At 40.6% G+C, this 13,715-nt stretch overlaps 1 protein-coding gene across 3 annotated transcripts in view; it reads right to left on the bottom strand.

The window, feature by feature from the left end:
• The window catches only part of si:ch211-161h7.5 (uncharacterized), an 89,946-nt gene that overhangs the window by 57,853 nt on the left and 18,378 nt on the right, over window positions 1–13,715 (bottom strand). For all 3 annotated transcript variants that reach the window (XM_049758467.2, XM_068649401.1, XM_068649402.1), the window contains exon 1: window positions 2,404–13,715. This exon is cut by the window's right edge and continues 18,378 nt beyond it. Coding sequence is in view for 1 of the 3 variants with exons in the window: in XM_068649402.1 (XP_068505503.1) it covers window positions 2,404–2,497 (94 nt within the window). In the remaining 2 variants the exon portion in view is untranslated. The remainder of the gene's footprint in view (window positions 1–2,403) is intronic.

Genomic DNA, 13,715 nt, shown 5'->3' with positions numbered 1-13,715 from the left:
ATCATGTGGCGGGCTGTATCTGGCCCCCAGGCCTTGAGTTTGACACCTATGCCTTATACAAAGGTAAAGTAGGATTAGAATTTGATAAAACAGATATGGACATCATCATATTCCATTAGAGTTCAAATTGCTTGCAATACAATTACAAATTAGTTAACACCTGTGTGATTGATTGATTGATTGATTGATTGATTGATTGATTGATTGAGTGGTTGATTGATTGATTGGTTGATTGATTGATTGGTTGGTTTATTGATTGAGTGATTCATTGAGTGACTGACTGAAGGGCTGAGTGACCGAATGGGCAATCGTTTGATGTCTGTCTGTCTATATGTATGTACTATATATGTATGTATGTATGTATTTCGTTATTTGTTTATGTATTTCTCTTGCACATTTTCTTTCTTATCTTCCACTTCTTTCGGCTGCTCCTGTTAGGGGCCGCGACTGCAGAGCGATCGTTTCCATATCTTTCTGTACCACCAACCATCTGCATGTCCTATCTTTGCCTCTGCCACACTCTCCATTATTTTGGCCAGTAGATTTCCAAGCCTCGCTTCTAACATTCTTTCCGATAACTTCATGCTTTGCTTAATCAACATAACAACACCTCTGTAGCTACTACAGTTCTGCGCATCGCCGTGGTCTGAAATAAGGAATAGAAGTCAACACCTTTCCGGGGAACTTCTCGCTTTTTAAAAATCTCCCCTGCCATCTCTCCTTGATAGTTCCATGCTGTCACTGGAATGTCGTCTAGGCCAATTGCCTTTCCACTCTCCATCTTTTATAAATGTCTGGGTATGAATTTTATCTATATTTATTTTTCTCACTCATTGGCGGCTCCACAGAGGGACGTGGTGTGCCAACAGAGGGACCCTGGTGGCATCAACGATTTTTGTGACCTCAGTAAAACTGAGGTCAACAGAGGGAGTGAAGGAATGAGGTCGAAATACAAAAAGTCCTGCCTCGCTACAAAAACAGATATGCTCAAACCTCATTGAATAAAGTACATAAGCAGACAAGTATATTCACATATTAAATAAATAAAAGAAACATTTGAAGCATATAATTATACCTACACACCAAATCAATAAAGAAGACATAACTAGACATTTTTGATAAGTGGTGATGAGAAAGGTTTTTATAACTTTATGATCTGATATATATATTTCTGAGGACTTTAAAATGACAAATGACTTTTGATATATTGCCTAAATAGCTTAATGACCCTTAAGGAACTGTGGAATGCATGCCTGATGTTTTTTCTCTGAATCATGGACACGGCCAGAGTCGTCTTGACCGTTCAGTACTTGATTGTATCTTATGTTTTGACTAATGCTAGACGCCAGTTTTTGATTACTACTGAACGCTCTGCACAGAGGGAAATAGTTTGTCTAACAAAGAAAAGATACGGTTGAATGCGGTACGACAGTGTATGTCCAAGATTGGAGAAGAATGTTCACAGGAAGGTCACGTGGAGATAAAACCAGTGGGTGCCAGAAGGAGCCACCCGAGAACTCGGCCAAAGATGATCGCCAAGGCCGAGAGACGGGATGGAAGACAACAGCCCCCTCCACACACACACACACACACACACACACACACACACACACACCAACAGCCCCCCACCAACACACCGAATCGCCCATAACCAGCACCACTCCCATGGAAGCAGACTCTCCTTCAAACTTGCCCCACCCCGAAGACTCATCGCCCATCAATCCCAGCCCACAATGTGCTACTGAATATAAAACTGATCTAACAACCTTGGACTTTGCCTTTTCTGAATGGAGACTTTCCGCTCTTGAAGGGCCCAGCGCTGTATTGTACTTTCCTGAAAACAGAGCTTTTTGAACAAGAATTGTGATTGAACTCAACCAATCTGTCTAAGTCTAATTTCTGCTTCAGTGTCTTTGCATTTTCCTAAATCTGAAGAAATCAAACGAGCACGCAGTGAGTAAATTGGAGAGCAGGTGATTGGCAAAGGCTTTTGCCGTGAGGCGCAGATAACGCGCTCCCTAAATTGTGGACAAAATCCAACAACTAAATTATTTATTTTAAATAGTTGGTACTGGTGATTAGAAGAATACAATTATTCTGTTTATATTTATATTAAGCTATGTGAAATTGTGGTGTATAGGTCAAAAACAATCATTAATCAGTACAATTTATTCTTAACTTCTTTAACTTTTCCTCAAATGACAAAGCCGCTGCATCTCTGGGTGTGAAGTTTGACAAAAAGTCCTTTTTGGGCTTGCAGTTTTGCTAGCAATGCATTAGCCTCTGATGCGCCCTGTTTATCAGACATTTATTTTTTCTCATGCTTGGTCGTGTAGTGGCGACTCAAATGATATTTTTTAAACACAGCGACCTGTGTACCACAAATCAGGCACACGGCTTTACCTTTCATTTCTGTAAAGAAATACTTGGCAGTCCATGTCTTGTTGAAAACACGGCGCTCCTTGTCAACTTTTCTTTTCTGAGGGTCAGCACACATTTCTCGGGCAGCATTACTTCGCACTGTTCACCTTCGCGCACAGCTCACATACACGTACGCTACACGGAAGTGTAACGCCTTTCAAAATAAAAGCAAAACAGTTGTTTGCACGCACGACACAATTTATTTCATTTTTTTTAAAGATTAAGTAGTAATCAAATATAATTTACAATTGACCTCATGCGGGCCAGACAGGGATGCACAAAGGGCCGGATGTGGCCCGTGGGCCGTAATTTGCCCACATATGAACTAGAGGATCACCAGGTCTAGCTACGACGAGTATGATGATGTGTCGGGACACTTTATGGTTCCTTTTAATCCCTGATGACACATTGAGTGAATGTGTCAAAGGGGGAGTGAGTGAATAGAAATGATTGAGTAGAATTCAATTTGTAAATTGTTAGATTCAATGGTTTTTTTTTCCGAATTCACTTGTTTTTGAGGCTTTAACAGGACATGCCAGAATTCAAATTCAACATGCAGTGATGGAAGGAGCAGAAGAAGCATCTCGAAAGGTGTCATGTAACATGGAGAGAAGAGATGGTGCAAACGGTGAATATGGATTGTTCACAGGAATAAATTGGCAGAGCTGAAATTCCAAATTTGTCCAAAAGATGGCGCCAGACCGAAACATGAGACCAAAAAGGGGCCAAAATAAGCTAAACTAGTAAAAATAGAAATAAAACAGGAACACGGTGTCGGATTGTGAGTCAAGCACAAATGTGATTTTTACTTTTTGATTTTTTTGCTTGGCTAAAAATGTATTCTGTAACAGCTTACGCAATATTATTAGTCAATTCAACATGCAGTGATGGAAGGAGCAGAAGCATCTCGAAAAATGTCACGTAACATGGGGAGAAGAGATGGTGTAAATGGTGAATATGGATTGTTCACAGGAATAAATTGGCAGAGCTGAAATTCCAAATTTGTCCAAAAGATGGCGCCAGACCGAAACATGAGACCAAGAAGGGGCCAAAATAAGCTAAACTAGTAAAAATTGAAATAAAACAGGAACACGGTGTCGGATTGTGAGTCAAGCACAAATGTGATTTTTACTTTTCGATTTTTTTGCTTGGCTAAAAATTTATTCTGTAACAGCTTACGCAATATTATTAGTCAATTCGATCAAGGTTAGAGAATTAGATAGCCTTCGTAATTATTTAAAGGAAGAGCGAATTTCGTTAAATGTTAATTCGTTTGAAAATTTACTTCCTCTAAATAAAATAATGACGGTGGTGAAAGCAGATTATTTGAGTTGGTGACGGATAAAAGTACTTTTTTTTTGTCCGTCGGGCGCAGGCCCGTTTCTAACTTTGTCGGGCCGCGTCAAAAGTTAAATAGGACACAATCGAAAAATAGACTTGCCTTCCAAATTAATTACAGGGCAAATCTAATTAGAGTAGGACATTTTGATTCGTTTTAAGAGAGTTATTATTCTTTTTAAAGCGATCGAGTGGGTTGAAGCACTCCGACAGTTAAGTGCTGGATCTACGTATAAGAAGTTAGAATTAATAATGTAAAGTGCATTAACTTTCTTCTTAAATGCTATTATGGTCACACTTTTATTAATTTGATTCTCTTTCGGATAAACAAGTTGGTCGGCTCGCTGCTTGAGCGACCAAGTAGAACGGACCCATATCAACATTTACTTCGGCAAAACTAGTGCTAGGGTGCGCTATACAAACGAATCCCTGAGGTCTTAACAAAGACATCTAAAAATATCCGTAACATAATAAAAACTTCAAACAGTAGCGGGGAGCCATCAATACGATGCGGTCACTTCGATGTCTTGCCTCGAATTGAGTTACTCGGCTCGAGCTTCTGGTGACTTGAGAGGGATTGGCGTCGTACAGAAATTAGATTGATTCCGGTGGAGTTAATTTAACTCGGGTGGTTAGATTACGGACGAATCTCCGAACCCGGCGAAGACAAACCCGTTACCGGGAAGCCGGGGGTACCTTATTGAAAGAGGTGCGTTTGACAAGAGTTAATGGGAGACAACAACCTGGAATGGATGCAAAGCGTGGTAACAATCTAGCGACCGTAAGGTTTAAGGTGTTTCAGAGAAAAAGCACGAAAGCCGAAAAATCATACAGCTGATAGGGAGTAGACAGCTACACAATAAAGAACAAATGTTTGGAAGGTCATTAAATGTAGGGGAATACTGGACCAAAAACAAGGAATGGTGAAATTTTCTGAATATATGAATGCATTAAAGCTGCTATTAAAGGGTAAATGTAAAACGTTTTAGGTCGATTAATTTGCATAATGAACGTTGAGAGGAATTGGGCAATAGAACCATTTTGGGAGGATTGCAGGAGCGTTATTTCAAAAATGACGAATGATTTGAACAGTTAGGTGACTCGGACATGAGACAAAAATAAACGTAAATAAACAAATCATGAGAAGGACAATGACATGATTGAGCAAATTTTAAATTGAAGATGAAATTTGTAGCTGAAAAATAATATTTGGACTGGAAAAGAGTGATTGAAGGGACATGATTGACGGGACTTCAGAGGGATGACAGTGGGATCGAGACAGTGACATCTGCAGTAGGAAAGGCTAACGAACAGGTAGAATGTAAACTGTAACGGGGAATCTAGCAAAACTGACAGAACGACGAGAAATAAGGGGGATAATTCATGACTCCTGGAGGGTAAGTTTTGTTTGTTTGTTTCAGGGACCACGTGAGCCTCTGGAACAGAGGGGTAGACGCCGGGAACCCTCGGAGCTTCCAATGAGCACTTTGATGAGACGTTTGACACAGTTTTTTCCCCTTTGCCCCATCATCGTCAAAGGAGTAGTTGCGAGGACTAGCAACACTGGAGCACGAGCTATTGAGTTGTGTTGTCCCGCCACCGGTGGCCAACCCGGCACACGCTGCTGCCTATGCCATTATGACTCAACATTTTTGCACTGTTAACGTCACTTGATACAGGCAGTGGCTATTGCTCGTTGTAGGTCGCCTGGCTATTGTCCAGGGCCTTGCAAGGGAATCAAAGGCCATTGCAGTCGTCAGGAGGACATTCAATGGACAGCTGGCCCGGCACAGCGCCGGCCCGTGCTACTCACTGCTGACGGCTCAGTGGACTGAATTTCACATCTGCACGCGCTAAGACATTCGAGGGGGCAACACTGTAGGCGCTTTAATTTTGTTGCATGCTTTGTTTACTTGTTTTTATATACCTCGTTATGTCTCCTTATCGGTTTACCTCATTTATATACATGTCTTTATTTCACCTACTTTCTGTTTATGGTGCAACACATGCAGGTTGTCGGGTTTGCTGTCAAGGGACGGGCCATTTCTCTGCATTTCTGTAGTTTGGGCTCTGCTACCTTTTGTGAAATGTGATGGGTGTCGGGGCTCCGTTGACCTGGCTGACACCAGGTGGATAGGGTCCCTGGGGGATAGAATGGACCTCCCTCTTTTTCCTTGTCATGAGATTGGCGAGGTATTTTTCGATGGCGGTCCAACAACTCTTTGGGGCTTCTGACAGGTCACAGCAAAGTATTTGTCTCCAAATTGACGGCGTTGTTGATGTAATACCAAAGGGGTGTGTGCGGACGACGTCAATTGGTTAACAGGGGTGCGGGATTCAATCTTGGTTAAGTGTGGTTCCTGTGAAGCCTCAGACTGCTGCCAGGAAGTGATTGGGTTTTAAATTAGGTTGAGCTTTCCTAGTTAAAGTAACCTTGAGTAGCGTGCCTTGAGCATGATTTAGGATGAGACAAATAGGTCCGAATTGTAGACGAAAACCATAAAAGGGAAGGTTTTCAATGTTTACCGATGTCATTTCTTGCCAGACCGTTATGAGACACTTTTTGTATCTCGAAGGGGGGATTATGTAGTATATTTTTATTCAGGTCTTATGTATATTTCAGTTGTAAGCCTAAGTGTGACCCGGTCATGTTCGTGCAGGATTTTTGGGGTCTGGTCCAGGAATGCAGACTTACTGGCCAGGACATATGGATACAGCTGTTTATCATCAGCAAGACACAGTAAGGAGAAGGCGTAGAATCGGTAAAGCAGACTGGCGGGTCATAGATCATCCAGCAGACCTCGTGTGAGCGCGCCCGAGTGAAGGCTCGGGGAACGCAGGGGTATAGGTTTTCGGGCTCGAAAAGACAAAGGGACATCGACATTTTGCTAGGGCGAGAGACACTTCATTCTGACATTGGTTGAATAAAATAGCCGTGTGTCACTGACGTTTTCCTTCCCCGAGCCAGCCACCTTTCCACCACCTGCTTTTGAAGACCAGCAGACCACCGAAGAAAATCCCCCACAATAGAAAAATAAGTTTGCACGTTTTACTCTAAATTATATGCATCTAAATTTTCAAAGGAGGATTGTAATATACTTTTTCACATTCATCGTCTAATTCCACAAATTAATTCTTCATACAAATAGGTCTGTGATTCAAAACCTAAAATTGAGGAACTGGATGCAAGTCTCGGAAAAATGTTAAATCTCCAGGATCAGATAGGCTCACTGTACACTTTTACAAACACTTTTGGGATAAAGTCCCCCCAAAAAAGTCCCAATGATCGTCGTCACACACACATCTGGGTGTGGTGAAATTTGTCCTCTGCATTTAACCCATCCCCATGTGATTTTGATCCATCCCCTGGGGGAGAGGGGAGCAGTGAGCAGCAGTCGTGAAGCGCTCGGGAATCATTTGGTTATCTAACCCCCCAATTCCATCCCTTAATGCTGAGTGCTAGGCAGGGAGGCAATGGGTCCCATTTTTATAGTCTTTGGTATGACCCGGCCGGGGTTTGAACTCCAAACCTTCCAGTCTCAGGGCGGACACTCTACCACTAGGCCACTGAGCTGAGGAACTTGAGGAAGTTATTATTTGAAGCTTTACATGATTGTATTGATAGAAAAGAATGAACAATGAAGCAAGGAGTAATACTTTGATTCCAAAGCTTGGAAAATATGAGAGTATTGGATAATTTAAGGCCCATCACATTATTGAATACAGGCTACAATTGTTTTTCTGGCTCGATTGCAAAAAGACTCAGAAGTAATAACAGATATCATTAGTGAGACACAGTCAGACTTTTTAAAAGGAAGAGTTATTCATAACATTAGGCTTGTTTTGGATTTAATAGACTATAGTGATTTAGTGAAAGATGATGGCTTTACACTCTTCCTAGATTTTTACAAGGCCTTTGAACATGCTTTTATTTTAGAAACACCAGATTATTTGGGATTTGGGGAACATTTTAAACATTCTATTAGTATGCTCTACTTTGACATAAATAGTTGTGTGTCCTTAGGCCAGGGAACTTGTAAAATATTCAGTATAGAATGAGGAATCAGACAAGGATGTGGAAGTTCCCCTTTATTATTTATAATGGTGGCAGAGGTTTTATCCGTTTTAGCTAAAAAAAATCCACAATTGAAGGTTTGCATTTGCACAATGAACAAATCGTAATATGTTAATTGGCTGATGATACAACTATATTTCTTAAGGATGAGCTCCAAATTCCAATAACACTGCAAATCAATAATAATTTTTCAAATGCTTCTAGACTCGTTAAATTCCGCCACACAGAGACGTAATATAAAGGCACCCGATGAACCGATCAGAGGACACATATCGTTTTACGTAGATCGGGTAACCAATCAGAGGACTGGACGTAACACTTAGAGGAGGACGTACCTCCGCCGCCATTGGTCAATAAATACTATCGTTTGTGCAAAGTACGTACCTCCGCCGCCATTGATAAATAAATACTGCCCTTTGTGCAAATCTGTAAAGTTGGTTTGCTTCCGCCACACATAGATATAATATACAGGTGTAATATGTAGACACGATGAACCAGAGGACATTACCTTTTATGTAGATCGGGGCGGTAAACCAATCAATCTTCACGTATCACGTAGAGTACGTACCTCCGCTGCCATTGATAAATAAATACTATCGTTTGTGCAAATACAAGAAAAACAAAGAAAACAGCATTAGGATCCTCTAAAACAGCATAGACAAAGAGACATGGTTACAAGGCAAAATTAGAGCTTTCTGGAAAGCCAGGAACATTACAGAGGAGCAACGTGACAATGACGAGACAATGACGAGAGGGAACTTGGCATGTTTATTGGCAAACTTGCCCAGCTGTTTAATTTGGATACAGAAGATGAGGACTTGGACGAATTTGCGTATGAATATTGTGGTGAATTGTCTTCGGTGCTCAGCTGGTCTTCAAAAGCAGGCGATGGAAGGTGGCTGGCTCAGGGAAGGAAAACTCCAGCGACACATGGCTGATTGGGAAAAGATTTTATTCAACCGATGTCAGAATGAAGTGCCTCACGCCCATAGAAAAATTGTTGAGTGCCCGCCCCGAGTCTTCCAGTCCCCATGCTTTATACCAGCCGACTCTTGACGCCATCGCTTTGCCTAACAGCTGCGGGTTGACCCCTAGCTCGCTTATTCGTTCTTCAGGCCCTATATGGTCACCTTCTCGTTCTTTTCTGGTCAAAAACAACTGGCCATTCTATAGTCTGTTGTCAGTAACTATACATTACTGAAACCAAACCCCAATATCCCGCACAAACTGGTCTATGCCTGACCTGGTACATGACCCCGGCCTTATGAGGGAAACATACAAGGAATAGGGTCAGAGTAAATATATACTACATCAATTGTTCACAGCAAGCGCCTCAGCATTTACACCATGATGATCAGCCACACATTTAGCATATTTATCACTTTGTTCAGTGTCCTGCCACAATGGTGGGCAACCTAATCTGGTAAGGCAGTGTTTCCCAACCACTGGTGTGCCGCGAGAGATGTTCAGATGTGCCGTGGGATTGTCCAATATTAATTACGGAGCGCAGTGTAAACATAATTGCCAAACCACTGGTCAGTTCGCGCAAGGCCTGGTCAGCCACTTGCTAATTGCGCATGCGTGGAGAATCGGAGAATCTTGAGATTTCATGTTGTGTCGGTGTGATTGTATTGCATTGGCACATATTCGGTTTATGTGTGTGTTGCTGTGTGCTTTTGCTAACAATGACAGACACTATGACAATTGTGGTGCGTTTGTGGTCTGATGGAAATCAGAGCATGCAGTTCGAACCTGGATTGTTAATTTTTCACCAACATAAAATACACAGTCAAGTCGAGACACCTCGACTGTGATAGCCACTCATCTGCTGTCAGAACAGCAGAGCGTCTTTAGAAGTGACATTGTTCTTATTGTCGTAATATTTATAGCGCTAGCCTAAAACAGTCAGTCATGTTGATACTTTTGGATTTTAATCACAATCACTTTCAATAGTTTATTCCTTGCACTGTCTAAAACATTTTTAAAAAACTCACTTTTATTTAAAAAAAGAAATACAATTAAAATAATATTTAGTATTTATTTGTATTCAATTATTCGACTCTTCATACATATATAGCAATAGGATTTTATGTCTTTCTTTGTAATATAACTGATTTTAATATAGAAGCTGGTGTAACACTTAACAGATTTTTGTTGGTGGTGTGCCTCGAATTTTTTTCCAATGAAAAGGTGTGCCGTGAATGAAAAAAGGTTGGGAAACACTGCGGTAAGGGATAGCTATAGGTAGCTAAGGGTAGCTAGGTAAGGTTGATACTTAGGTGGAGAGTTCACCCGTTGAAGGAATGAAGTCTAAACTCTCCCTCCTGCAAGGGCATATTTATTAAGAGAAACAGAGTGGGGGTAAGAGTAGGCTGAATAGGAAGCCCTTGTCCTCTAGTCAAAACATATCAGGGGGTGTTTTACGACCTTGTTTAGGATGGGACAAGCTAGTTTATTTATTACCGGTTGCATTCCAACATAATCATACGATAAGGATAATCTGAAAATCCGTGATATGCATTTTCTGATTAAATAAATATACCTTATTTAAACATCATAGTGCTATTAAATAATGGCAAGTATATGAAAGGTATCTGCAGGTGTCTAAAAGGACTTACTTGTCTCCCGTGTGGTTCTTGCAAAATAAGTTAGAGTGAGCGAATCTCTAACATTTTGGTGCCGAAACCCGGGATCCCTCATACCCGCTATCTGTCTGACGAAGAAGGACGTGCTGCATTGTCGACAAGCCAGCGCCCATTAGGAGGACCTGGAGAAGAAAGTCCTGGGAAGAGAATTCTTCGCTGGGCCAGCATCTTAGGTCTGCCTTCGTCTGACAGAGGTGGATTGACGGGACCCGGCAGTGCAACGAACCAGGGGACAAGTAAGTTAAAGGCCTGAAGTTGTGTGATTGTGTTGTTGTTGTGAAACGCGTAAAAAGGTAGAAGTGCACAGGAAAAAGTAAGTTTTGTGGAAGGAGGGGGTGTTGTAGAGTCCCCCTCTGGATGAGGTGTCTCTTTTGGAGCAGTGGTTCTCAAACTGTTTTAAAATCTCAGTACCTCTGTGGATTTTTTTAAAGGAGGACTTCGCGTTGGCAGGGCTGGGGACAAGGACTGTTGTCTTTAGTTCCCAGGGAAGGTGGGGGGTGTTGTAGAGTCCCCTCACTGGATGAAGGAGCTCCTTTTTTTTAAAAGGAGGACTTCGCGTAGGCAGGGATAACTTGTGTGATTGAGTGTGTGACTGGTAGGATAAATTGACTAAATAGCAGTTCTAGCGTTTATCCACGGCAATAAAACAGGCTAGTAATCTGTTGAAAGGTCAATTTAAACCTGCATTGAGGATCCTCAAAGAAAATAAAATTGAAAAAAATTGTAAAACCTTAAACTACTAAAATTAAGATGGGAAATAAGAACGGTAAATCTCTTGCTCTGCTCTTCTTTGAGATGAGAAGTTCATGGCGAGTAGATTTCTTAATTGTATGCAATACATGCTGAAGTGGAAGAAAATGTATGGAGTACAAGGAAATCTGAAATGTGGAAGAAGTGGTAGAAGTGCTAGAGTGTGGTTGAAATCTTCACAAAGAAATGAGAATGAATTCAAGAGACAAAAGCTAGAAAGATGAAAACTGATGAGGTCACAAGTGTTTGTCAGACCAGGACACAATAAGGCCCCTGTGAGCAGGTGCAAGGCCGCAGCTAAAGCCGCGGCTCAAGCAAGGGGCAAGAGGAGTTTCCGGTCCTATGCAAATCATGTATCGAAATTTAAAAGATTTGAAACCTCTCCCATATGACAGCAAAACATGTCATTGTCAGGTTATCAAAATTCTTTTTAGATTGTTAGAGCTCCTGTCCATACAAGAAATATGATAATGCTGTTTGTATGCCCAATTACAAATGACGAGAGATCAAATTGTGTGTACACTAAAGTTAAAATATGCAAATCAAGTGGTAAAGAAATACAACTTGCTTCTAGAAGATAAATAAAAAATTGGAATGTGCTGTCCTCCTGTGCATGGGAGGGACCAGCTCATGATCGACCACAGGAAATGGCCAGCCTGTGACGAATCATTGGTGCTGGGACCTACCTTCCGCACGCGAGAGCTGTGCATGTGTGTGCGTATGTGTTAAAATGATGAAGATTGGCTAACCTTTCTGTATAAAGAAATTTGCTAGACTGTTGTCTATTCAATTTACACCGCAGAACAGAAACAATTTTGACAGATAAAAATGAGAGGAAAAGAGAAAATCTGTTTGCGAGCAGAAACTAATCTACACTAGTGCATGTTAGTGTCGAGCCCTCATGAGAAATTCGAAGTAAACAAAACAACAGAACGTGCTTTCAGGAATTGGAAGACGCTAAATTGTGAATTTAATATTTTGCAACGCTACATTTAATGCGAATAATTGATTGGTTGTGTTATAAGATTATACAAAATTCTAAATGTAAATTACATCTGAGAGATTGAGTTCTTCAAATATAAAAACAAAGAAAAAATTCAAATTAATTTGCCAGTAGTTTTTTAGTTAAGTTTTTTTTTTGAATTGGTGGATTGTTCTACCAGGAACCTTGAGTTGAAAATGATATATGAATGTTGTGTGGTGAGCTTGGATGAATTGGGACCGATGTGATAGGAAGACTCCTTTTTGGAGACTGAGTGAGATGCATATGATGAGCATTGATGAATTATTACCTGAATGAAAGGTTGAATGGTTGAAGTCGTTGGCGACTACTATGGGAAATTAGTAGAGCGACTTTGATGAAAGAGTGATTTTGAGCAGGTTGAATGCTAAAAAGAAAACATAGCTTTTGGATTGATAATTAACTAGAGAAAAAACTGAAGAACCAGTAACACATGTAGAGGATGTGTGAACTGAGAAATTAAGAAGCGTTTTGGAAAGTCAAATTAAATGATGATGAAATCATATGTAGTAATACAACACTTTACTACATATGGAGTCTCTAAATCATACAATTGAGTAAAATAAAACATACATTTTGATTTGTATTCAAATTTCTAAGATTCTTGTGATAAACAATGACAAAACGATTGAAAAGTAACTAAAGAAACTGCAAGAAAGTGAAACTGTCTAATCATTTGCTACCTGAGTCGCTCCCCATTCGGGGAGGCCATCCATTTACTTGCTAAGCTAGTTGTGAAAACAGTCCAATTGCCACAAAAAGTAGCTATATGCACGTGTGCAGTACACACACACACGAGACTGATAAGGTGTCAAGAGGTAACAAGCTTGCAGACAGAACCACAAAGCTGCAGCGCATAAGACACTTCAAATTTTATACACACAAGAAGCAGATTAAATCACTGAAACATTTTTAAAGATGTGCAGCGACAAAGTCCATAGAGTGAAATTCACTTATGGATGAAAAGAGGGGCAAGATTAGAGAAAGGCATCTATAAATTTTCCTTCCATCTGTGGTCCCTTCTCAAGGTTTCTCATTTTCCCCTGGCAGTTTTTTTTTTTTAGTTTTTCCTTGCCCTTTTGGGAGCTTATGATCAGGGGATGCTTTGAGAATAATTGTCAATTTTGGCTATGTGAAGCCCTTTGAGACTGTTTGTGATTTAGGGCTATACAAATAAACTTGACTTGACTTGACTTGATAAATGACCTACCCTACCAAAGAACCTATGCAAATGGGCAGCAATATTGAGCCATGGTGCGTGTCACATGGCTCAAGAGGAGGGATAGTGGGGCAGGTCAGTCAGCTTTATACAACATATGGATTTGATTCATATTCAAAACATTTTCAAAACAAAACAAAACATTTTTTTTTTGTAGAGCTTGTGTTAGAAAAATTGTATAAATTTGTTATCATGTGTTCTCTAATGAGTACTTATTCATAATGTTACTGCTCAGTATGCTTGCCG

Source organism: Syngnathus scovelli, chromosome 21, assembly GCF_024217435.2.
Source record: "Syngnathus scovelli strain Florida chromosome 21, RoL_Ssco_1.2, whole genome shotgun sequence".
Lineage (NCBI taxonomy): Eukaryota > Metazoa > Chordata > Actinopteri > Syngnathiformes > Syngnathidae > Syngnathus > Syngnathus scovelli.
Note: the sequence above shows the minus strand (reverse complement) of the source record. Positions and strands in the feature narration are given on the sequence as shown.